The sequence below is a fragment of the Nothobranchius furzeri genome, chromosome 17 (assembly GCF_043380555.1).
Source record: "Nothobranchius furzeri strain GRZ-AD chromosome 17, NfurGRZ-RIMD1, whole genome shotgun sequence".
NCBI lineage: Eukaryota > Metazoa > Chordata > Actinopteri > Cyprinodontiformes > Nothobranchiidae > Nothobranchius > Nothobranchius furzeri.
The window spans coordinates 55,555,123-55,580,361 of record NC_091757.1 but is presented as its reverse complement, the minus strand read 5'-3'; the positions used below and the strand labels follow the sequence as shown (position 1 = coordinate 55,580,361).

The window sequence follows — 25,239 nt, the reverse complement described above, 5'->3', positions numbered from 1 at the left end:
CCCGAGCTCCACCAGTGCAGAGCGTGCTGAAAAATGGCAAAGGGCAGGTGTGAGTGTGTCTGCGCGAACAGTGAGGCGAAGACTTTTAAAATATGACCAAAAAGGGCAGCAATGAAACCACTTCTCTCCAAGAAGACTGGAAGAAAGCCATGTAATGTGATGGTTCCTGTTTCGGGTATTTTGAAAGAGAAGCAGGATCATGCGGAGAAGAGAAGGAGGGCCCTACCACCGGTCCTGTCATGTCAGCAGTAAAGCATCATGACCATTTATGAGTGGGGCTGCTTCTCAGCCAAGGGAATGGACTTGCTGACGATGTAAATTACTTCATTCAGGGGCGCCTCCAGAAAATGTTGATGGGGTGGCCAGAGGGGGCTAAAGAAACTTTTGGGGTGGCACAGTTTAGTCTGTGGTGATGTATTGTATTTCTTCTTTATTCGTTTTTATTTAAGAAAAAACAAACAAAAAAACCAATATGTATCAAAACAACTTAAATGTAAAAACACAAACATTTCATAAAAATACACATTAGTTATTTCAAAATTTATTTTAAAATGTATTTTTTTTTTGTTTAATTCAACTGTTGCTGTGTTCACAAAATTATGGCGATAAAATCTTTTTAAAAAATGGTGAGCAGCAGAAACGTGTATTTTTTTATTCTGATTTCTTTACTCATTAATTATATTATTATTTTGGTACTGAGACATCATCCAAGAGGAACTCCTACCAACAATCTAACATGTTTAGTGATGTGCCTTTTCCAACATGATGGGAGCATCATGCCATACCGCTAAAGTCAGAACTAAGTGACTTAGACAACAAAACATCAAAACTTTGACAAACTGCGACCAATAAAAATCCACAAATTTTGACAAACTCCAAACACTGACTATGGAAGAATCGGCAGCCAACAGTCAGAATTAAGCTTGAAAGTTGATGGGATGGCACATCATCAGGGTAAATAACAGAGATCTTAGAAAGGAATATATGCAATTGTGAGCTTTTGAAATGTACAACATACACCATGAAATCATATGACTACCTTTCCTGATTCACTGAGTACTTTAGATTTTTTATGTCAGTCTATGTAGAAATAAGTGCAAAATTTATCATATCCCATTTCTATTTTATTTTTAATTAAAATGTTTTTATTTTTTTTTTCATTGTCATTGTAACTGTGCATTTATGATGTGGTGATACCAGTCTTATAGGAAAAATCAGTCCCACACCAGCCCAGATCTAAAGTTTTATGAAGTCTTATGAAGACCATTGTTGGATACAAATGAATAAAAGCAGCACATAGTCATTTTGGAGTACTAGTTGAAATATTTCTGCAATAAAATGATTTTACAGGTGACTAAATCAACGTATAAAACAAAACTAAAGCGAGTAGTTGTTGTGGTACTGTAGTTACACTTCGATAAAACATTTACAAAAAGTAGAACCCAAGAATGTTCTTTCTAGAGTGAAGTGAGCTCTGCAGATGTGACGCTCCACATTTCTGGTCAGAAGTTTAATGTCCTGATTCAAGCCTTCATACAGGGGGCCAGACTTTGGTGACATCCTGGTGCAGTGCCTCAGGTAACCACTGGCAATATGCAGACAACAAAACTGCAGGAGAAAATACGACGTGATTAATGACTAGACGACTTTATTTTTATTTTTTTAAAACCAGCTGCTTTCCATCCTCACATTTTTCTTGAGTTTTCCAAACAGACAGGAGTGCGTCCCTGCAGTCCACTTTCATCGACACCAGTGGTCCCAGTATGGCCTCTGTCCTGGGTTGTAGCCTAGAAAAGTTTCAAACATTCAATTCAGACCACCTTGAACCAAGTGCTGAATGGGTGCTATTAGCGTTGGGTACCGAATTCGGTACTTTTTAAGGTACCGACCGAATTCCATAGTACCGACTGAGCACCGATTCACTTCATTTGAAACGGTGCCTCGTTTCGGTACCCGTCCTTCATAACGAGAACTTGCCTAGACAGCTGTGCATGCGCAAGAGCGTTATGTCGTCGGTCGCTGCGAGCGAGTTGTAAACAGAGCAGCACGGTAGAAAGAACGCACGCTAAAGCTTGGGTCCACTTCACTAAATGTGATGGGTAACTGGGTGATGATGAAACCAGCGACAACGATCTAAGTGAGACATCCTCATCTTAATCTGCTCCGGTAGGTAAATAAAATGTTTAAGATAACGTTAGCTTGATATGTTAGCTTCTGTTCTGCTAATGGTGCGTTCGCTTTCTCCTCGGAACTCCAAATTTCCGACTAGAAGAACATGAACGCGCTCTAAAGTTTGGCTTCACTTTACTAAATGCGACGGGTGATTGGGTGAAGATGAAACCAGCGACAACGATCTAAGTGTGAGGCATCATCGTTTTAATCTGCTCCAGCAGCTAAATAAACTGTTTAAGATAACGTTAGCTTGATATGTTAGCTTCCATTGCTACCACTGTTATCAGCTAATGGTGCGTTCGCTTTCTCCTCGGAAATTCTAACTTCCCAGTAGGAAAAATCAAATGAAAAAAGACGGCAAAAGGAATGAAGATACACAGTAAATTTAGTTCACAGTAAAGATGTTTGCTTCAGTTTAATTATCAGCTTATAAAACTACAAGGACGATGTTAAAATACAAACAGTTGTATGTTATTTATCGTGATATTTATCAAGTATGGTTATATATTGAGAAATATATATATATATATGTTTTTATAAAAGAGAATTAAAATATTAAACACTAAAAAGTATCTAAAATTGGTACCGTTAAGTACCGGTATCGATTCCTAGGTACCAGGAATTAGTACTAAATCGATTCAAATGTCAAAGGTACCCATCCCTAGGTGCTATAACCTCTCCAGAGCTAGTTCAACTTTTCCAGAAATGAACTAGGTGATTGTTTACTTTGTGGATCTGTGGAGTACCTGTCAGTACAATTACCTGACTGTTCTATGAAAACTGTAAAAAACAGCAAACATCAGTCTGTGTGAGGGCATTTACTCACTTAGCCCATGTTCTCATCATGATGGAGGGGTTTGAGAGAAGGTGGCTGGTGTGTTTCTTTAGTTTCGGACAAACCTGTGAACCACAAAGCGAACGTTAAGAGAGAAACGCTTCTGTGAAAACATCCGAGTTCCAATATTTGCTGGAGTCAACGATAACTCGGATACGTTTGGCCTTTAGATGCTCTGCTGCCATACCTGTCCCTCAAGAAGAAACCTGGCAAACAGCCTGAAGCGCTCCAGGCCTTCTGGGTACTCCATCTCCACGGCAGGGAGCTGCCAACCCACCCGGACTGAGGGGGAATCAGAAACCATTTAAACAAACAGAAACACTCATCAGCACCTGAGGTCCAAGAGAAAACTCACAGAAGGTGCTTGATCTGTGACATCGGATGGTGCCGGTGGAGGAACAGAACCACGGGGCTGGCGTCTCCAGAGGAGGACCAAAGTGACAGTACTGAGGCAGGAACTGTGGGACCCACTCAGCTTCCACTGCTGAAACACCTGACAGGAACAAACACAAACTCTGGTCTCCACTTTCACAAATTTGGAAGAAAATAAAAAGTTGAGCTGCTCGTGTGGCTCGTTCACCTCTCATGTACATTTTTGATGTCTCCATGATCTCTTGGTAGACCACAAACTCTGGCAGTGTTTTGAACAGCGCAGAATTAGGATGAATGAACACCGGATCGTCCATAAGAGGGGTCTGTGAGTAAAAACAAAAGTGAAAGGGAGCAATGGTATTAAATACTCCGACTTTTAACAAAATCCTACCTTCAAAAGGGTTCAAATGAAGGCAAGAAGTCCAGTTGCCTTCATTTGAACCCTTTTGGATTACCATGACCTGGATGACTGAGAACCTTCACCAGCATAAAAAACTACCTTGTATCCATTCTTCCACTTAGGGTCCAGCATATCTTCTACTTGAAGTCGTCTAGCCAGATGATCACCAAGTCCAGCCAGAACAATCTGCCTCAAACAAACCACCTGATGTTCTGTCGGTGGGGTCATCTTCGGATCAACAAATACTCCCACCTCTGGACACACCGAGTTCACTGGCAGCAAGAAGATCAGGGATTTTATTTTGTGGTTCTGCAGCAGAACTGGGATATCATGTTAACGTGCGTTTTTGTTTACCTGCATTGGTGAGTTGACCTCGGAGCTTCCGGATCTCCACCATGGCTTTATACCTCAGTCCGTTGTCCTCGCAGAACTTGGGGGTGCAGCCGGCGAACTCACAAGCACCAACAGCACCTGAAGTCCCGTTAATACAGAAACACATCAGAATTCTGTCATAATTCATGGTTGTCGTCTTCCTCCGCTTATCCGGGTCCTTGTCGCGGGGGCAGCATCCCAACTAGGGAGCTCCAGACCGTCCTCTCCCCGGCCACCTCCACCAGCTCCTCCGGCAGGACCCCAAGGCGTTCCCGGACCAGATTGGAGATGTAACCTCTCCAACGTGTCCTGGGTCGACCCGGGGGCCTCCTGCCGGCAGGACATGCCCGAAACACCTCCCCAGGGAGGCGTCCAGGAGGCATCCTGACCAGATGCCCAAACCACCTCAACTGACTCCTTTCGATCCGGAGGAGCAGCGGTTCTACTCCGAGACCCTCCCGAATGTCCGAGCTCCTCACCCTATCTCTAAGGCTGAGCCCGGCCACCCTACGGAGGAAACTCATTTCGGCCGCTTGTACCCGCGATCTCGTTCTTTCGGTCATTACCCAAAGCTCATGACCATAGGTGAGGATTGGGACGTAGATCGACCGGTAAATCGAGAGCCTGGCTTTCTGGCTCAGCTCCCTCTTCACCACGACAGATCGGCTCAGCGTCCGCATCACTGCAGACGCCGAACCAATCCGCCTGTCGTTCTACGGATCCCTCCTACCCTCACTCGTGAACAAGACCCCGAGATACTTAAACTCCTCCACTTGAGGTAGGACCTCTCTCCCGACCCGGAGGTCGAATATAGAATACGGACACTATAGCGACATCTAGAGTTTAGAGGTGGTATTTCAACAACAGAACCCATTTTCCAGTGGCTGGGGGGTTTGGTTCGCTGCTGATACGTGAAGTGACCAGCCATCACCATGCCCAGTGACGAATCGTACAGGGTAAGAGGTAACCTTACGATACCAGTATCGCATCGGTAAAAGTTAACAGATACCAGTAACTGATACCAGTGCAGTTGCTTGAAAGTGACTTCACTGTAACTTGTCATTTCTGTTCACCTAATATTTTAGTTTTGTGATGATTTATATTACTTTTATCTACCTCACAGTAGGGGTTGACTTAATTTTTTTAAGTCGACAGTCAAGTAATGAAAATCGAGTCGACTTTGACTAGTCGTTGATGACATCATACAACTGAAGCGGCGGGGGGGTCGGTGGGTTCGCTGGAGTTTTTGACAATTAAAACCGCGCCCACATTTTCAAAGTTAAACACATTTCTTTTAACAACGATAGTTTCTGCTTCAGCCCTCTCCCCCCTCCCCCTGCTTCAGCCCTCTCCCCCCTCCCCCTGCACAGCGGCCGCAAACTCACTGATGCGCTGCAGCCTCTCGGAGTTCCTGTTGCTCTAAACATTAAAATAATTATTTCATTTTCTGTTCCTCACTTCTGATTACCTTCAATGGTGTCTGTTTGTTGCAACCAGCAGGTACAAAAACTAACTTGTTTTTATTTGACTATTTTTCTGTCCTGTCTGTTTATTATCTTCCTGCATCTCCTCTCAATCCTAAAGAAAAACTGCTACCTGGGTTCATATATATTCACCTCATGAGTTACCTTTGAACTGCAGTTCTAAAAGATCTACCGACCGCTAAAACAGCGGGGTGCTCGTCGGCCACATCAGTGAGGTAAAGTCACCGGAGGACAAAACAGGTGATGCGCCCCGCTCCACAGCAGCGGGGTGCATCAGGCAAAAATAAAAGACAGAAAACATAAAAGGAAATGAGCCGACATGAACGATGGCGTGTTAATTTAGTTTTTGAGGTGGCGACACCTGATTTGATAATGTTACTGTGGCCGTGCTCAGGATGCAGATGTCTGGAGCGTGTCAACGATCAGAGCGTTGCATGCGCAAGCTGGTTAAGGTTAGGATGGGGGTGAGGGGAAGGTTAAATTGCAAGAGGTTAAAGGTCACAATTTGGTTAAATGTCCGTTTTACGGCGGGTGTCAGTATCGACGCTCTGGCATGGCGCGTCGCCTCCGCCTCGATCCAGACGCGCAGGAGCTCGTCACCTGCTGTCTTTTCCGAGGACTGCATCTTGTCATTATCACGTGACAGGACTAGTCGATGACAGGCATAAAAAGTCACTAAAGCAGTGAGGTCGACTAGTCGACTAGTTCATACAACCCCTACCTCACAGTCTTTTCCTATTGAAAACAGAAGAAAATAAAACCTGTATTCCAATTCATTGCATTTTTTGTGTGGTTGAAGTATCTGTATCTGTAATCAGTAATGGCGAGTACTCAGATCCAAGTATCGGTATCGCATCGGGTTTGGAAAAAAGTGGCATTGTTGCATCCCTAAATATAAGTTAATCAAATGTAACTTTTTGGGGCTGAGCATCAAACCAAACATTAAAAAATCATCTGTTTGATCAGGCAAACTCACCCAACATGACCATGAGATCACCCAGGTGGAGCGAAGCTCCCTGACCCGCCCAAAGCCTTCTCATCTGGGTCAGCCGGGCTCGACGCTGATTTAGCTTTGAGCTTTCATCTTCGCTACCTGCAGGTCTGAGGAGAAGAGGAAACAAACATTCTATATCCTTTACAACGTAAAGAAAACTTGGAACCTAGATGTCCCATTTTCTAGTTTCCTAACTCAGAAATGCAAAAAGACTAATGATTTCAGAAAATGTTCACCTGTCAAGGTTCTGAAAAATCTCCCGAACGGTCATGGCTGCCACCACGGCGACGACGTATGGCAGGCAGTCCTGCTGCTTCCCGAGAGCTAACATTTTCCCGTAACGTGGAGCCACAGGAAAGGACGCCATTGCTCTGCCCAGAGGAGTGATGGGACAGTTCAGCTTGGACCGCTGCAGCTCTTTCATCCTTATTAAATGGGAGAGAAAAAAAGAAAATACCTCAAATATTGAACAAAAAAGAAACTTGAGGGGCTTTAAGAGATTTAACTATCAAATAAAAACATTTAGTAACTAGAAATAAAATATATATATATATATAATAGTCATTTTCTATAAATTACAACAAATAAGTTAAAAAAATGTGGGACATTTTTGAACCCTTCTTGATGAGAAACAATGCATGAGCAAAAACAAAAAACCTAATGCTTTTCTAACTTTACAGAATTATATATAAAAAAAATTAAATAAATTAAAAGACTGTAACAGAATGAAATAACTGTTTTCCACCAAAAGTCATTTTCCCCTCTCCTCTGACACAGAACTAGTCTGCATGAGATATGGCCTCAAGGTCTCATGCATTTGTTATAACCTGCTTCTTTCCAGCTCAAGAGAAGAATGAAGAATGAACTCTTTTCTTTTAATTAATAAAAGAACTCTATTTTAATAAAGCTAATCAAACAAAGTGTTAGTCAATAATAAGATGTGACCAATCTGTGAAATCAAAATGTTCATTACTTTATTATAATCCTATAGAATATAATAAGTAATATGACTTTAAATGTTTCCACTAGGACTGATCTCACGTAGCGTTAAGACATGACACATTGCTTTACTGATCCAATCAGAATCTGCCAGATCTGACGGAGGCGTGGTTTTGGTGGTGTTTGGTAAATCTGTCATCTTTTCATTCGACCATAAACCAAAACATCCGAAGTATAAAACTATGCCCACGTCATCTTTAACGCCAGTTCAAAGCGTTCTAGAGAAGTTGTCGGAGTGGCCAATCCGTAACTTTCCTCTTCAGCCAAAAGAACCGACGACAAGCTGGATAAAATCTGTTGCTGTTCCACCTGCTGCAACGGTTCCTTTCAGAATAAAAGCTGAACCATCAAGACCCAGGTTTGGGTCGTGTTAGATGCCGATAAACTGTCGTGACCCGGAAGTATCTCAAAGACTGGTGGTCGGCTGCTGCGGCTGTTCTACAGGCTTCGGCTCCATAAAGGTCAAGCTGGACCTCTACACCTCCTGATCTAACGGGGACTTCTGCTAAGGGTACGTAGACCGACGGAATGGCGTCGAATGCGTTTATGAATCTCCTAACCAAAGCTTAACGCGAAGACATCACCTTCACTTCCCACCAGAACTAATCGTTTCTTCGGATTTGCTGGTTCTGAGCAACATTCCACACTACACCGTTCTCCGTCTCATCCACCTTAGTTACACCATACATTTAGTGTTAAAGTTAGTCTAGTTTAATTTGTTAAGTAATAAATCTTTAAACTTTTAAAACTTGACTCTCTCTTCTGTTGTCTCTGAGTGAATACGAGGTTGTTATCTAATCCCTGCAATAAAAAGTTCCAATCTTCTGGTTTAAAGTACCCACAGATCCATAAGTCTGATTTCATATTTACTCTGGAATCTCATGTCTTATGGCTCCTTACATAACATGTAAATTAAACCATTACAAGACCAAGGCTAAAGTTACCTTCCAATGTGTGGCGGCTCCTGAAGAGCTCCCAGTGAGACCAGCAGCTCTTCTGCAGCAACAAGAGCCTCGGTAGACGGGGGCGTGGGAAAGGGAAAATTAATCACCTTCAAAAACAGAAAATAACAGATGTTATTTCATGATTTCTTTCCTCTCTTAAACACCTTTTTTCTTGGACGGACCTTGTCTATGTTGAGGTCCTTCATCTGCAAAACCAGGTCCTCAACAGGCCTGCGAGTGATCTCTGCCTCTGAGAACGGACTGAAGTCTCCAAACACTGCAGATGAGTACAACCTGCAGGCACAAAAGAAACAAACTAATGAAAAAATATCCCAGTTGCACGAGGACCGGGGGGATCTTTACAGTATGTGTATTATGAAGTATATTATATTATATTTACTCTGGTCACACGTGTCAAACATGTTAATATTTGATTTAAATGACATCCGTGATGTTTTTTCCTCTGTGTTTAATATAACGTATCGTCTTAAAGGAACTTTTCGGACTTTTGAATTTTTATGCTCGCGATTGCCCCCTCAGGCCGAAAGCGTAACCGCAGCTTCAATAGTAGGCTCGTGCACGAGAAGCGCATGCTGTACGTGCACACTCCTTAACGAAAATAACAGCTGAGACAGTCCTCTGTGTGTGTGTGTGTGTGTGTGTGTGTGCGTGCGTGCGTGTGTGTGTGTGTGTCGTCTCCCCCCAAAACTACGTCCATGCACTGCTCTATAACCGAAAGTGAAACTCTCCTCCACGCTGTGCATTTCTCTTTTTAACAGTTTAACAGGTGAAATGTCTCCTCAGCCTTCATTAGTGTCTACAGGAGCGATTCATCACTAAATCAAACAAATCAGCTGTGCTATGCGACTGCTGTTACTCCGACACTGCATGTCTGCAAGGGTTATATGATTGGGACCTGTATCCAAAATCAACTGCCATATGTGTATGTTTTGTTCCTCCATGGTGGTATCTATTGAGACTGTTATGTACCAGCCCCCTAAAGAAAGTTCAATAAAAACTTGAATTAAAAAAATAAAATCAGCTGTGTTCACGATCTAAAACACGCACAAACACTGCAGTGCTGGCATGTCAGCTCCACTTTACTGCTGACCAACAGGGACTGGTCCGGCTACTCTGAAGTTGCAAGTGCAGTATTCTGGCCATAAGGGGCAGTGGGGGGGGGGGGGGGGGGGGTCTGAGTGACATCTCTTTAGCCCTGCAAAGCAGGGCTATTCAATTCTGGGCCTGGGGGGGCAGGTATCCAGCAGGTTTTAGTTTAAACACAGCTGATCTGCATGAGGAGCCTGATGAGCTGCAGCACAGGTGATTCAACCACTGAATCTAGTGTGTTGGAGCAGAGAAACCACTAAACCGTGCAGGACTTTACAGGGTTAATGAAAAAGGTCATAACGGGTCATTTTAGCACATAATGTGCTCAAGAAAATTATTTAAACATCTAAAAAAGTTTCATAGTTTGCCTTTAATAAAACAACCACCTGATTACAGCGAAACCCAGTCTGACCTGTAGCAGTGTCCCGGCTCAGTTCGCCCCGCTCTGCCTGCCCTCTGGTTAGCTGAGGCCTGAGCGGTCCATGTGACTTTAAAGGACGACACACCCGTCACTCTGTCGTAAAAACGTTTCTTAACTCGGCCGCAGTCCACCACATATTTGATGCCAGGAATGGTTAAAGACGTCTCGGCCACGTTGGTGGCGACAACACAAAGTCGAGTCCCGGGAGGAGGAGGTCGGAACACCTGCAGCCATAAACAAACAAACAAACACAAACACACACAACACACACACACACACACACACACACACACACACACACACACACACACACACACACACACACACACACACACACACACAAACACACACACCCACACCCACACCCACACACACACACACACACACACACACACACACACACACTGGGGTGAACCATTCTTTTGTAAACTCACCAACATTAAGCCAGGATTACAACCTGATGACTTCATATTTGAATTATTTAGATTGAATTCAACACTTTAACTCATATATTCAGTTTGCTTCAGTGCTGAAAACTAAACAAATCTTTCATTTTTTCCAGACTTTCCTCTGATAATCTGACCTTAGCCTGCTGCTCAGGAGCCAACAGAGAGTAAAGAGGGAGGACATAGAGAGGGATGGATGGGTCAGCCTTCTCCTCTACAGAAAAAAACAAACAAAAACAGTGTTTAAATTTCCCACTTTTAAAAATGCAGTGAAAGCATCGTGATTTGAAGTTAAAAGTCTGTAAATCTAAACCTGCTGAAGAGACAGGCTCATGTTTTATTAGCTTTTGATTTTACGCGACTTAAAGGGGCATTATGGAAGTTTGACAGCCAAAACATGTATAGAAATAATAAATGTCTTCTTCATACATTCTCCTGCAATGCCCTGGTCCTGTATAATGAGCCCTGGCATTTTTACTGTGATTGCCTGTTTTTCTGTAAAATCACAGAAAAAGAGAGATGCTCGGGTCGAGCAGGCTGCTTCATGCGCGTTCACGCTCAGGCATCGCCCGTAGCGTTTGCTATCCGTAGCTTTAGCAGCAGAGAGAGAGGCAGTGCCACTTTGTCGCTGTTCCTAACGCCTAGTGACAAAGCTAGCTACATTTCTGAGGACCCTTAGCTACTTTCTGTAGAACTTTCTTCTAGATATTTCCTGCTAATTAGCAACAAAATAGCTATTTTCACTCCGAACCGTTCTTTGGTTTGACGTCGATTCAGCTGTCATCAAGGATATAAATGTTACAGATACAACGACTGTCACTGGCGCTTTAGCTCGTCTAGTAAGACGTCGGACTCTCGTGCAGAAGACCTGGGTTTGATTCTGGGTGTGAATAAAGTTTGTTATTTGGAGTTTCATTTTTACATTAATGACATTTTTTTTACAGTAAGACGTCCAAATTTTTATTTGAGACTCGCCGAACGGCATTGAATTCACAGATAAAAAAGATGTGGGTTCAACTTTCATTTTGGAACAATTTTTCAAGCAAGGGAAGGGAATGATCTGAGCATGCAGGAGGACTGACCCATCATAAACCTTTGTCGGCTGTGCTGAAGAGAAAGCTACAGAACCAAATTATTTAATTAATTAGCTGCGCGTTCTCCTGTCCTCCGCCCCCCCCCCCCCCCCCCACACACACACACACGACTGTCTCAGCTGTTATTTTCGTTAAGGAGTGTGCACGTACAGCATGCGCGCCTCGTGCACGAGCCTACTATTGAAGCTGCCGTTACGCTTTCGGCCTGAGGGGGCGATCACGAGCATAAAAATTCAAAAGTCCAAAAAGTCCCTTTAAGAAACCAAAGCATACGGTTATAAATATTAAAATGCATCCATATAAGCTATAATATTTAAACATTGCTTTGCGTAAACCTACCGGTGTCAGCGGGATCGTCTCCGAGGTCGAGGTCCGAGCCTCCGTCCTCCTCGTCTCCGATCCCCGCCTCTCTGTCTTCGTCCCCCTCGTCCACCGGCAGGGCAGAGTAGTTGTCCAAGTCGATCCGAGGAAGAGACTGGAATCAGATTCAAAACATTAAAAAATAAAAACGTAAGGATGCAGAGGCGAGAAGATTACAAATGTGAAATAATTCAAGGTTTTGGCTGAGATCAGGAGTAAAATCAGACTTACGACAGTCTTCTTTTGTTTAGCTTTCTTAAATTTCCTCATCGCCTCAGAGCTTTCCATTTCCTCATCTTCTGCTACAAAACAAAAAAGAAGCAAACGTAAAGAACCATTAATCCCTGCTGAAATGCATCTGCAAGTTAGGAAGTAGACTGCTCACCTGCAGCTGTGTTGCTTCTTCTAAAGGGAAAGGCTCTCCTGAGTCTTCTGCAGAGACTGTGAACCTCAGCCTGACCAGTCAGAAACGCCAGGATCCCACCTGAGTGACAGAAACAAGACAGGAATCGTGTCTGTGAGGTTCAGGTACCGATTTACACTAAAACAAACCTGGAGGCAGCATCCGGTGGATTTTGCAGATCTTCTGAAAGGCTTCTCCGGTGTAATCCTCCAGCGGAGTTCGTTTGTTGAAGTGGATCGTGACAGGAAACTGCCGAGCGTCCACTTTTATGACAGGCGGGGGAATTCGGAAAAGCTTCTGGTTTTCTGTGAAGTCCTCGACTCGTAATGTAGCTGACATGATCAGCAGCTTCATGGGCATGCCTTTCTGCAAAGAGAGGAGAAAATAAAGGTGAAACAAGCAGAAGAACGATGTTCTAGATCACTCTTACACACGGATGTAAGAGCTCCTACTTTATGTCTGAGCGGGACGATCCGGGACAACAATCCAATGAGGATGTCCGTGTAGACGCTTCTTTCATGGGCTTCATCTATAATTATAACGCTGTATCTCTGAAGCAGAAAATCCTGCAATGCAGACGAAAAACAGATTGCACAGAGTCAATGACTTGTTGTGTTAAGAGACTTTACAGCAATCCTCATACTAAGCAAGCATATAGCGACAGTGGAGAGGAAAACTCCTCTTTAACAGGAAGAAACCTCCAGAGGATCCTGGCTCAGTGAGCGGCCGTCTGCCACGACTCACTGTGGCTTTGAGAAGACGGCAGACACACAAAAAATAACAAACGGGTGAACTAGTAGTAGCACTTTGTATGTTTAGGAAATTAAAACATCTGCAGCAAGAGAGGGAGGTGTTCACTCACTTGCAGCAGTGTGCTAGCAGACGGCCCCCTCCAGGAGGATATCACAGCTCAGCAGTACGTTCATTCAGCTGGTTATTTTATTTGTTTTATTAACATTTTAGTATAAAATAAGACAAAAGCTATAGAGGTTATATTGTTTCTTTAAAGGGACATTATGGAAGTGTGACAGCCAAAACATGTATAGAAATAATAAATGTCTTCTTCATACATTCTCCTGCAATGCCCTGGTCCTGTAGAATGAGCCCTGGCATTTTTACTGTGATTGCCTGTTTTTCTGTAAAATCACAGAAAAAGAGAGATGCTCGGGTCGAGCAGGCTGCTTCATGCGCGTTCACGCTCAGGCATCGCCCGTAGCATTTGCTATCCGTAGCTTTAGCAGCAGAGAGAGAGGCAGTGCCACTTTGTCGCTGTTCCTAACGCCTAGTGACAAAGCTAGCTACATTTCTGAGGACCCTTAGCTACTTTCTGTAGAACTTTCTTCTAGATATTTCCTGCTAATTAGCAACAAAATAGCCATTTTCACTCCGAACCGTTCTTTGGTTTGAACGTTGTTTCAGCTGTCATCAAGGATATAAATGTTACAGATACAATGGAACGTCATTGGCGCTTTAGCTCACCTAGTAAAACGTCGGACTTTCGTGCAGAAGACCCGTGTTTGAAACTGGATGCGAACATAGTTTATTTAGAGTTTCTTTTTTACATTAATGGTATTTTTTTTACAGTAAGATGCCCAAATTTTTATTTGAAACTCGCCAAACGGCATTGAATTCACAGATAAAAAAGATGTGGGTTCAACTTTCATTTTGGAACAATTTTTCAAGCAAGGGAAGGGAATGATCTGAGCATGCAGGAGGACTGACCCATCATAAACCTTTGTCGGCTGTGCTGAAGAGAAAGGTACAGAACCAAATTATTTAATTCATTAGCTGCGTGTTCTCCTGTCCTCTGGGCCACACACACACACACACCCCCACACACACACACACACACACACACAGGACTGTCTCGGCTGTTATTTTCGTTAAGGAGTGGGCACGTACAGCATGCGCGCCTCGTGCACGAGCCTACTATTGAAGCTGCCGTTACGCTTTTGGCCTGAGGGGGCGATCACAAGCATAAAAATTCAAAACTCCGTAAAGTCCCATTAATCTCAGACTAGAAAAGCAAAGAATGGAGGTTTGCAAAATAATACTTCTGGTTTTCAAAATATAATATATCTTTTAGAGAACAAAACTTAGATTAAATAAATGGTTTGATGTAATTATTTATTCAGCCTTTAATAGACAAAAGTTTTTCAGGGCAGTTTGGGTATTTTTGTTTGCAGTTTCTCAAAATTTGGTTTGAACTTTGCTTTTTTTAAGTACTATTTTTGCTCGATTAAGAAAGAAACTATATAAGGCCCATAGACTGCTACCTTCTGAATCTCCTTCAGCAGGACGCCGTCGGTCATGAACTTGATCTTTGTGTCACCGGTTGCATTACCCTCATATCGAATCTGGTATGAAACGACCCTGGAAAAGAGACATATAAACACGTGATATCATTTTAAAAAGTCCGTTTCCAGGATGCATCTTTGACTCACTGTGTGGGCAGGTTCATCTCTTTGGCCACTCTGTGAGACATGCTGACAGCTGCCACTCTTCTCGGCTCAGTGATGCCAATGATCCCACCGCCGCTGGAGGAAACAGAAAGAAGTGACATTACAGTAATTTTTTATGATGGAACTTTATGGATAAACACAAACCTTTAAGTGGGTAAACTACCTGGCATAACCAGCTTCATAGAGGAACTGAGGCACCTGTGTGGTCTTTCCGCTCCCCGTCTCTCCACAGATGACGACGCAGGGGTTTTCTCTCACTGCCTCCATAATGACCTGTTCCTCCGCTAACACAGGAAGCTTCAAACGAGCCTCCTACAGCAACAGAGTGAACGGTACTTAACCAAAAGGGGTTTGGAAAACCCTTTTGGGTAATGTGTCTTCACACACACCTGTACTTCTGGAGTCCTGTCGACAGGGATGAAGACAGCTGGCTCTGAAGGCGTTTTGGCTTTGGTCTCCCCAGAAACCGCCCGTTTCTGTTCTGCAGGGACTTTTTGATCTGACTTTATTTCCTGTTTGATCGCCAAATCTTCAGGAGGACGATCACTTTCTTTAGCTTCACTCGTCTCTGTAGCGTTTTTCACTTCATCCTCCTCAGAAGATGTGTCCTCCTCACTGCTTTCGTCTTTCTTTTGCTCTTCTTCCTCCTCCTCCTCTTCTTTCCATTTCCTCTTCCTGTTTGCACCACTGAGGCTGCTGATCTTCGGACCAGAGTCTCCATCTTTTACTTCCTCCAGTGACCTTATAAATTATAAAAACTCTTTGATCTACATTCTTTAAAAAAAAAAATAAAATTCTCTTATATTGATTAGTCTTAAAATTACAAAAAAGCAACAACTTTTCACTCCAGAAATAATTTTAAAATGAATTTTCTCCAAAATTGTAAATTTCAACTGAATAATTTCATGTTTTTATAACGTGAGGTGAATTAGACGGTCATCAGTGTTCAGTGTTTGCTAAGTTTGTGTCAATTATTCCCAAACAGTCTAGAAATAATGACAGAAAATGCATACATTTGTAAAATAATTTCCCAGCAACTGCATTCAGATATTTGTGTGATTCCGTCGAGGGGAGCTGGCTCCACCACTGGTTTTCAGTCACAGGGAAGAAGTTTCCGTGGTGGTCGAGACCAGTGTTGCCAACTGTTTTTTACTGAAAGCAGCTGAAGTTCCCCCTAAAAGTCGCTAGATGTCGCCAGATGACGTCACGTGCTAATTTGCATACGACACAATGACGTCATCTGGTTTGCGTCACCGGTCATGTGTAGTCAATCAAATAAAACCAGCGTGATTTTATTAAAATAATTATTTAATTTATTTTTTTATATTTTATTAAAGGGACTTTACGGAGTTTTGAATTTTTTGCTCGCGATTGCCCCCTCTGGCCAAAAGCGTAACGGCAGCTTCAATAGTAGGCTCGTGCACGAGGCGCGCTTGCTGTACGTGCACACTCCTTAACGAAAATAACAGCTGAGACAGTCCTGTGTGTGTGTGTGTGTGTGTCCCGGAGGACAGAGGACAGGAGAACGTGCAGCTAAATAATTAAATAATGTGGTTCTGTAGCTTTCTCTTCAGCACAGCTGACAAAGGTTTATGATGGGTCAGTCCTCCTGCATGCTCAGATCATTCCCTTCCCTTGCTTGAAAAATTGTTCCAAAATGAAAGTTGAACCCACATCTTTTTTATCTGTGAATTCAATGCCGTTCGGCGAGTCTCAAATAAAAATTTGGGCATCTTACTGTAAAAAAATATACCATTAATGTAAAAAAGAAACTCTAAATTAACTATGTTCACATCCGGAATTGAACCCGGGTCTTCTGCATGAGAGTCCGACATCTTACAAGGTGAGCTACACACCAGTAATGTTTTTGTATCTGTAACATTTATATCCTTGATGACAGCTGAAACAACGTCAAACCAAAGAACGGTTTGGAGTGAAAATGGCTATTTTGTTGCTAATTAGCAGGAAATATCTAGAAGAAAGTTCTACAGAAAGTAGCTAAGGGTCCTCAGAAATGTAGCTAGCTTTGTCACTAGGCGTTAGGAACAGCGACAAAGTGGCACTGCCTCTCTCTCTGCTGCTAAAGCTACGGATAGCAAATGCTACGGGCGATGCCTGAGCGTGAACGCGCATGAAGCAGCCTGCTCGACCCGAGCATCTCTCTTTTTCTGTGATTTTACAGAAAAACAGGCAATCACAGTAAAAAATGCCAGGGCTCATTCTACAGGACCAGGGCATTGCAGGAGAATGTATGAAGAAGACATTTATTATTTCTGTACATGTTTTGGCTGTCACACTTCCTTATAGTCCCTTTAAAATAAAAACCCCATCGAATACAAAACAGCAGCCTTTAAAACAACAAGGAAAGACGGCACAAAAAATGGAGGGAATATTTCTATTTTGCCTGAAGAGAATGGAACTCGCAAACACAGAAATATTAAATTGATAGGAATGTATGTATGACTGAATTAAAATGAATTTTCTATTGTAGTTTTCAAGTGCCTTGAGATGTATTCTTCTGTTGTGATTCAGTGCTATATATTGACCTAACAGATAATAAATATTTTTTGTTTGTTTGGTTTTGTTGTTTCTAGTACTTTTGTGTAAAAAGAAGCAGGTCGTATTTAGTACTCAGATACGTTACATGCAAACTGTCAATGACTTACAGTATTATTCTGTTTTTTATAAAAGTTTTAAATGTGCTACGTTACTGAACTCATCATAGAGTTCCATTGTTCCTTGAATGCACCACAAGTGGTGCAAGAAGCCATGTGTGAGTGCGACGCTGCCTGCCAGTGCCAGCCGAGCTCAGCTGCCGAAATGCGACAGGATGGCGGAAGGAGCGGTCGCCCGTTATGTAGCTCCGGTTCCTAGCTCAAATAATGGACTTGTGAAAACCCACAAAAGGTTTGATTGGCCAGCGGGGGTAGCATGATCATGCTGCACGCACATGCGCAGATCATTTTCTTTCTGATCCTCTGGAAGGAAGGACGGTCCTGTCGCTTCAGATTCATCTCTAATCTGCAGGTAAAGTCGGTTACAAAGTTGTAGTCAACGTAGCTGAGGGGGGTCAGAAATGTCACCAGATTTGTTGCTAGGCGCTTTTTTGAAAAAAAAAAAAAAAAAAAAGTCGTTAAGGGGGTCTGAAAAGTCGTTAGAAATGGCGAAAAAGTCGCTAAGTTTGCAGCACTGGTCGAGACTTCTTGTACTTACTGCTTATTTAGGTAAAGTTTGTCTCCTGTTCCCAGTTTGGATGTTGTATACAGCAGTTTGAGCTCAGACTCAGGAAGCTGAACTTCAGCCAGTTTACTCAGGATCTCTGCTCTCTAAAAGAAAACAATAAACACAAAAGTGTTATTAAACTGAATCTAGGGTTGTCACGGTAACCGGTATAGTGGTAAACCCCGGTAAAAAAAGTAGACAATAATAATAACCGTCTTGTTTTGAAAAAAAAAAAAATCTCGGTGGATTACCGTGGCTGCGGTGTAGGCGCGGTGACCAGCTTTTATGTTTGACGCGTCCGCGAGGTTCGCACGGCGAAATTGCGTCATTTAAACCACCACGCCCCTCCACCACGCCTCCGCATGGCCCAAACTTTCCGCACCGTGCACCTAGAACATTTTACCACGCGGACGGTCGGACGCAGAAAAACATGGCGGACTGGCAAGAACTAGTACGGCAGAGGTTGGTAAATACAGACATTTGTATGATTCAGCTCTCAGAGATCGCCGTGATCAACATGTTGTTAATAATTCTTGGAGAGAAATAGCTCGCACTGTCGGAAAAGACGAGGACGCTGTTAAAAATGCTGGAATGCCATGTTGTAAACAACAGTAATTTTTACTTCTACTATGGTGTAGTGTTGGATGCATGCCATAGCGCTCCATACTGCCCCCTACAGTTTGGGAGAATATTGGCTCACCGCAGAGACAAGCTGCATGAACCATAAACGCTGCGAGTTGTGAAGCGCGTTCCATCCGCGAGCCGCATCACCAAGCGGAAAGTAAATGTGTCAAGCATAAACCAAGCTTTACCAGCCACCGTATCATCTGCTGAAGTTGCCGGCGGCACATGCGCACTTTGTTGTTTACAACCAAAACTTTCTTGAAGCTAAAGCTGAAATAATGGCCAAAGGAGGAGACGGCAGCGCTCAGGACATTTATTATCCCTCATAGAAGACAAAATGGGAAGTACGGGCATCTTTTGGATATTTGAAGAATGCCGAGGGACAGTTGATAGAAGACGGCTATCCTGTTTGCAGCACGTGCAGAAAAAGTGTCTGTGAAAGGCAGCAACGCTTCAAATCTCATGACACATCTGCGTGACCATCACCCACAACTCTACAGTCAACGCAAGGCAAGCTAACATTAGCGCTTTAGCTAAAATGCGTGATCCGAGGATTTGGGTTGAGGGAGAATGCAACGAGTCGCTATATAAAGCAGCCGCAGCGCCGCTACCTGCATATAAACCGTGTCGCGGACACCGCCATGTTGAAATGACGCTATGCATTACGGGGCTCCCAGGGGCAGATAAGAGTTGGTCTCTCTCCGAGAATAATTATGAATTTAACAACGATTACTGCCTGATGACATTTTCCCACATCTGCAAAGCTCACTGGAAGGACACAAACCGAGGACAATATTTTCCTGATATAGGGTTTATTACTCAAGTAAGGGTAAAAAAGTATCTGATTAGAAGGCTACTTGAGTACTGAGTATCATCTGATCTAATATTTTTAAAATGATGACATCAAACTGACATGAAATAAGAAGTTATGGGCAAATATTGGTATTTTAAAGACTAAAGGGGAAAAAATGTAAACAAATAAACAACATAATTACAAAATAACACATTTTAGGCAAAATTTAGACACAAACTGAGGACAATATTTTCCTGATATAGGGTTTATTACTCAAGTAAGGGTAAAAAAGTATCTGATTAGAAGGCTACTTGAGTACTGAGTATCATCTGATCTAATATTTTTAAAATGATGACATCAAACTGACATGAAATAAGAAGTTATGGGCAAATATTGGTATTTTAAAGACTAAAGGGGAAAAAATGTAAACAAATAAACAACATAATTACAAAATAACACATTTTAGGCAATATTTAGACACAAACTGAGGACAATATTTTCCTGATATACAAGGTTTATTTAGTTGTCTGAAAAAGTAACACGTTTTAAAAAAATACCGCGATAATAACGAAAACCGTGATAATTTTGGTCACAATAACCGTGAGGTGACATTTTCACACCGTGACGACCCTAACTGAATCACACATTTACACGTGTTTAAAAAGTCCCCCCAGGAAGATGAGCTGAAATGTGAGTTTCAGGAAAAGACAAGCAACGATAAATACAATAAAACCTTGTTGTTTTTGACTCAGTCAGCAATAAAACAAAACAGATTGTAAATATGTATTCATAGATTTTTTTTTCTTTCCTGTAGAACTTCCCAGTTTCAGAACCGATGCCACAGAGGATGAGAGTTGAATCCTTCACCAAGTCTTTTTTTTTTTTCCAGAACTGCGCTGCTCTGGGTGGCTCCATGTTGGAGTAGCTCTGTTGACTACATGTAAGTTTTGCCTTTTTGGGGCATTTTTTCTTCTAGTTTCTCAAGAAAAACTGTATTTTTTTGGACACTTTACTTTTCTGTTTCTGGTGCTGTGAAGCTTGGAGGATTTTTACTGCTATTTTTTTAGCTTTTTTCACTTTTTGAGCATTTGTTATGATGCGTAACCGTGGCAACAGTCTGGTTTACAATCTGGAGCAGCTGATTAACATTAGAGAGGCTGAAATAATACCTCAACTGAAGCCACAAATCCCAAATGAGCTACAACGCAAGAAGCGTGGGTGCAGAGCGGGAGCAAAACGGAGACAGAGAAAGAGGAAATTCAAACCATCTCTTCCATCGATCATAATGGGCAATGTGAGATCACTGGCCAACAAGATGGAGGAACTCCAAGCCCTTTCAAGGACTCAGCCAGACTATCGGCAGTGCAGTGTTATGTGTTTCACTGAGACGTGGCTGCAGGACCATATCCCCGATTCCAGCGTCTCTCTGCCAGGATTCCTGACTGTACGAGCAGACAGAGATCTGAAGAGGAGCGGGAAAAGAAAAGGAGGTGGAGTGGCAGTGGCAATGCTTGTCAACAACAGATGTTGCCATCCAGGTCATGTTTCAGTGAAATGTCATCTCTGCAGCCCAGATGTTGAACTCTTGGCATCTCAGCCATTGCTGAAAATGCATGTGATGTCATCAGTTCCGTTGTCGCTAAGCTACAAACCCAGCACCCCAATGCATTTGTGGCTATATCTGTTGATTTTAATCATGCCTCGCTCTCTGCTACACTTCCAACATTTCATCAGTTTGTCAGCTGCTCCACCAGAGAAAGCAAGACATTGGATTTGTGTTATGCAAACGTAAAGAATGCATACATGTCCAAAACAAGACCTCCTCTGGGACAACCAGACCACAATCTTGTTTTTCTCTTATAAAATATAATTATAAAATTATAATTTAGAGCTAAAAGGAAAAGACAGAATTAAGGTTAAGCACTTACGGGAACTGTGCTGCTCTGGGTGGCTGTATGTTGGAGTAGCTCTGTTGACTATATGCAAGTTTTGCCTTTTTTTGGACATTTTTTCTTCTAGTTTCTCAAGAAAAACGATAATTTTTTGGACATTTTACTTTTCTGTTTCTGGTACTGTGAAGCTTAGATGATTTTTACTGGTATTTTTTCACTTTTTGAGCATTTGTTATGATGCGTAACCATGGCAAGAAGCTGTTTACAATCGGGAGCAGCTGATTAACATTGGAAAGGCTGAAATAATACCTCAACTGAAGCCAAAAATCCCAAATGAGCTAAAACACAAGAAGCGTGGGTGCAGAGCGGGAGCAAAACGGAGAAAGAGAAAGAGGAAATTCAAACCATCTCTTCCATCGATCATAATGGGAAACGTGAGATCACTGGCCAACAAGATGATGGAGGAACTCCAAGCCCTTTCAAGGACTCAGCCAGAGTTTCAGCAGTTTCGGAACCGCTGGAGGAGATAATGCAAAGAAGGATTCTCCAGAGAATCAAGAAAATGATGGACAACCCTGAGCGTTCTCTTCACAAGACTGTCCGACAACGGAAGAGTGTCTTCAGTCAGAGGCTTCTTCAGTTTGGCTGCAACACTGACCGCTACTGGAGATCCTTCCTGCCAACAGCCATTGTAATATACAACAACTCTTTGATGACTTGGTTATTATTATTATTCTGAGCTACTACAGCAATCAGTTTCCCTCTGGGATTAATAAAGTATTTTTGAATTGAAGTCTTTACTAAATGTAACTTTGTATATTAGATTATTGATTTGATAATACCAGGATGTACTCATCATTACACTTTGGATCTCAGGATTATCTGCATTTTTCTGATAAAAGAGATTTTGTCTATTCTGCTCCTTTTACAGGAGAAAGCAGCAGATTGACACCTGAGGCTAATTTCATATAATTTACTTGTTTTTATTAGGCTGCGTATTAGCAAGAATCTGCCGATACAATATATATCACAGTACAGATACAATAAGATATACAAAAGCCGGATTATATCTGCAAATTTGATGACTGAATTCAATTGGAAAACTACATCTGGTGTTTAACGCGATATCTTGTTCCGTCAGATTGAAGGCTGTAAAAACTGCTGCCACCTAGCAGTCAGAGTTGGCATTGCACCACACACACACAAAATACAGTAAATGTTCTCACGCAAATTCCCAATAAAAATATCGATCCATTACATTTAAAAGTTAATTTATTAAAATAATGTGAAATATCGCAACATTGATGGCATCTATATTTTCCTATCTCTCTAGTTTTAAGTAATCCACTTCACAGTTTTATCATATTTTGTCCATCAGTGAAATTGTCTTATTTGTTAACCTTTTGAGTGGGCCACACTTCAGAGTTAAAAGTTGCATTTTGGTCCCCGTTTCTCTCACCTGAGCTTTCTTCTCCTTGCGCTCCAGAACCTTCTGCAGCTCTTTCTTCTGCTTCTTTGTCAGCGGCTTTTTGGTGGAAACAGATGAGAGGCGAAGGTCCTGCTTCTTCTTCTTGGATTTTGTAGCTGGAAGAACCAAAGCGTTGCTCTCATCAACGCCTTTCAACTGGGCTCCATCTGATGACAACACGTACAATGATTAGTGAAGAAACTGTCAGAAAACAGTGATAATGAATTAAAAAAACATTAACGTATACCTTGTAGTTCCACTACGACATTAGCTTTATCCTGTTCAGCTGATGGATGTGTTTCACTTTGTTGCCTTCCTTTCCAGTTGTGCTTTTTTCTTAACTTTCCCATTTTAAACTTACGTCCGGTCATAAAAACAAAATGATGTTCGTTAATTATAACAAACCTGTAACGTTTCAGCTAAACTGTTTTCCTTATAGCCATAAACGAAATGTATACAACTGAGTAGATTTTTACCAAAGTAAAAACATCCTTACCTTTTAATTTTATTTATTCGAATAGCAGCAGTAGAGTTTAAACGGTAAATTAGCAAAACTGAACTCCAGCACGAACCTCACGTGTAAACATGAACGTGTCCGTCCACAAAAACTGTCCGCTAGGAAACGTTTAGCTAAGTAGAAATAGTTCCGAAGCGATAGAAGATCATTGAGCGGAAGCGGTTTGCTTTCATCCACACACACACACACACACGCACGCACGCGCACGCGTTATATATATTTTTTATTATTTTTATTTTTTTATTATTTTTTATTTACTATTTTTTATTATTATTTTATTAATTTTATTATTATTATTATTATTATTATTATTATTATTTTATTATTATTATTATTTTTTTTTTTTTTTTAGCTTTATTTAGCAAAGTGCAAGTATACATCAAGAGAACATAAGAAGCATACATACAAATGAATACATTTAACAGAACATTCAGCCAGGGGGATTAAATACACAAATATATGTAAAAATCTACAAGTGTCAATTGTTTTCAGAGCCTTTTTGTTAGCAGACTGAGAAAATACGGAAAATATGGCATCTTATTACCAAATTTACATTTATGAATATGGAATTTAGCCAAGTTTATTACAAAAAAGACTAATCATACATTTTTTGGAGGATTAAAAAAACAAAATAACACATTTTGCCATCTTAAAGAGAAATCCTTAAAAATAGGCAGAATAATAAACCTGCTGAACTCCTTCCAAACCTTTGTGTGAAAAGAACAGTGCCAAAACATGATGACCTCCACAAAAACCGCAGTTAACATTACTGTCTCTTTTAAACATCACCATGTAGTGTTTTGCAGGGGTAAATTTTATGAAGGATTTTAAATTACACTTCCTTTACTTTATTAACAAATATTTGGGGAATCATCCATACTGCCTTCCAGTTGATATTCGGAACATAGCGATTCCAGTATGATGTGACATATGGGTGCAAAACAATAGCTTTTTGGAAACAAACTGCATATTTGTTTATTGCTGTTACCACGTCCTTGTAAAAAGCAAGCTTTCCCCGCTGCTGATTCAGTTGGACCTGGTGGTGTACATTAAGTAGGTGGCAAATTAAACAGCATTAAAGTTCCTGAGGGTATAGCATTCAGTACCATTGAGAATTCCTGGGGACTGACGAGCAGCTGTCCATCCTTATTAAGTAGTTGTGCCACCAGCAGGATCCCATTCTGCACCCAAGTCTCAAGGAACACACACACACACACACACTCACACTCTGTGGCAGGTAGAGAGGCACATGAGGGGCGGGACTAGGCAGCTTCAAAATAACCAATCAGAAAAAAGACAGAAATGCCGACTGTACCGCGCAACTCTGTAGTTTTTTAGCTGTAGTCAAAAATGGCAACAGCCCAAACATCTTTTTTTTTTGTTTTTTGTTTTTTTTTAGAAGAAATGCTTTTAGCACTTCTACTTGTGGTTTCAAATACGTGTCCAAGTCATTTAGACCAGCGGAAAGAGCCGCAGCGAACTCCGCCGCTGTCTTCGTTGTTTATGAGAAACTGACCGTCGATGCGTGTGACGCCGGCGACGCTGTAGTTTTTTAGCTGTAGTCAAAAATGGAGTCTGGCGACAGTGCAAACATCTTTCTTTAGAAGAAAGACTTTTAGTGATTCTAGTTGTTGTGGTTTCAAAGACGTGTCCAGGTCAGTTAGACCAGAGGAAAGAGCCGCAGCGAACTCCGCTTCAGTCGCCATGTTTACGACAAACTCGGCATTGTGGTGTGTGACGTACGCTGCTCAGCGCTGATTGGCTCGGTTAGAATTATCAGGGAGTGGAGTTATTTAGACCCTTTTAGACTCTGTGCAGATTTAAACAGAGGAGGAGTCTGGCAGGCCAGGCTAGG

The 25,239-nt window shown here is 41.9% G+C and overlaps 1 protein-coding gene across 3 annotated transcripts; it reads right to left on the bottom strand.

Moving 5' to 3' along the window:
* Nucleotides 1-1,230: 1,230 nt before the first annotated feature.
* Nucleotides 1,231-23,491, bottom strand: dhx37 (DEAH (Asp-Glu-Ala-His) box polypeptide 37). 3 transcript variants are annotated; one of them, XM_054731625.2, is made up of 27 exons: nt 23,364-23,491; nt 23,115-23,223; nt 22,859-23,034; nt 18,082-18,194; nt 15,258-15,609; nt 15,032-15,180; nt 14,851-14,943; nt 14,683-14,779; nt 12,859-12,972; nt 12,556-12,772; nt 12,389-12,487; nt 12,235-12,305; nt 11,983-12,118; nt 10,687-10,763; nt 10,095-10,327; nt 8,755-8,866; nt 8,573-8,679; nt 6,866-7,054; nt 6,612-6,736; nt 4,134-4,250; nt 3,879-4,051; nt 3,588-3,702; nt 3,363-3,500; nt 3,195-3,289; nt 2,999-3,072; nt 1,690-1,787; nt 1,231-1,608 (listed from the first exon to the last, which is right to left on the bottom strand). In XM_054731625.2, the coding sequence occupies exons 2-27, from the start codon at nt 23,215-23,217 to the stop codon at nt 1,532-1,534; spliced, it is 3,450 nt and encodes a 1,149-aa protein (XP_054587600.2). In that variant the 5' UTR covers nt 23,218-23,223; nt 23,364-23,491; the 3' UTR covers nt 1,231-1,531. The 3 variants fall into 3 exon arrangements, with proteins under 3 accessions (XP_054587600.2, XP_070402296.1, XP_070402298.1); XM_070546195.1 differs by having other exon boundaries at nt 23,115-23,373; XM_070546197.1 differs by having other exon boundaries at nt 12,235-12,302; nt 23,115-23,373.
* Between the last annotated feature and the right edge of the window lie 1,748 nt (nt 23,492-25,239).

What these genes read in the sequence shown, in the direction of transcription:
- dhx37 (XM_070546195.1), bottom strand. Translation starts at nt 23,238, where the DNA reads ATGACCGGACGTAAGTTTAAAATGGGAAAGTTAAGAAAAAAGCACAAC. An exon ending in TATGAAGCTGGTTATGCCAG is followed by an intron (nt 14,944 to 15,031) that starts GTAGTTTACCCA and finishes TGTTTCCTCCAG; the next exon opens with CGGCGGTGGGATCATTGGCA. An exon ending in ATTTTTCAGAACCTTGACAG is followed by an intron (nt 6,737 to 6,865) that starts GTGAACATTTTC and finishes TCTTCTCCTCAG; the next exon opens with ACCTGCAGGTAGCGAAGATG.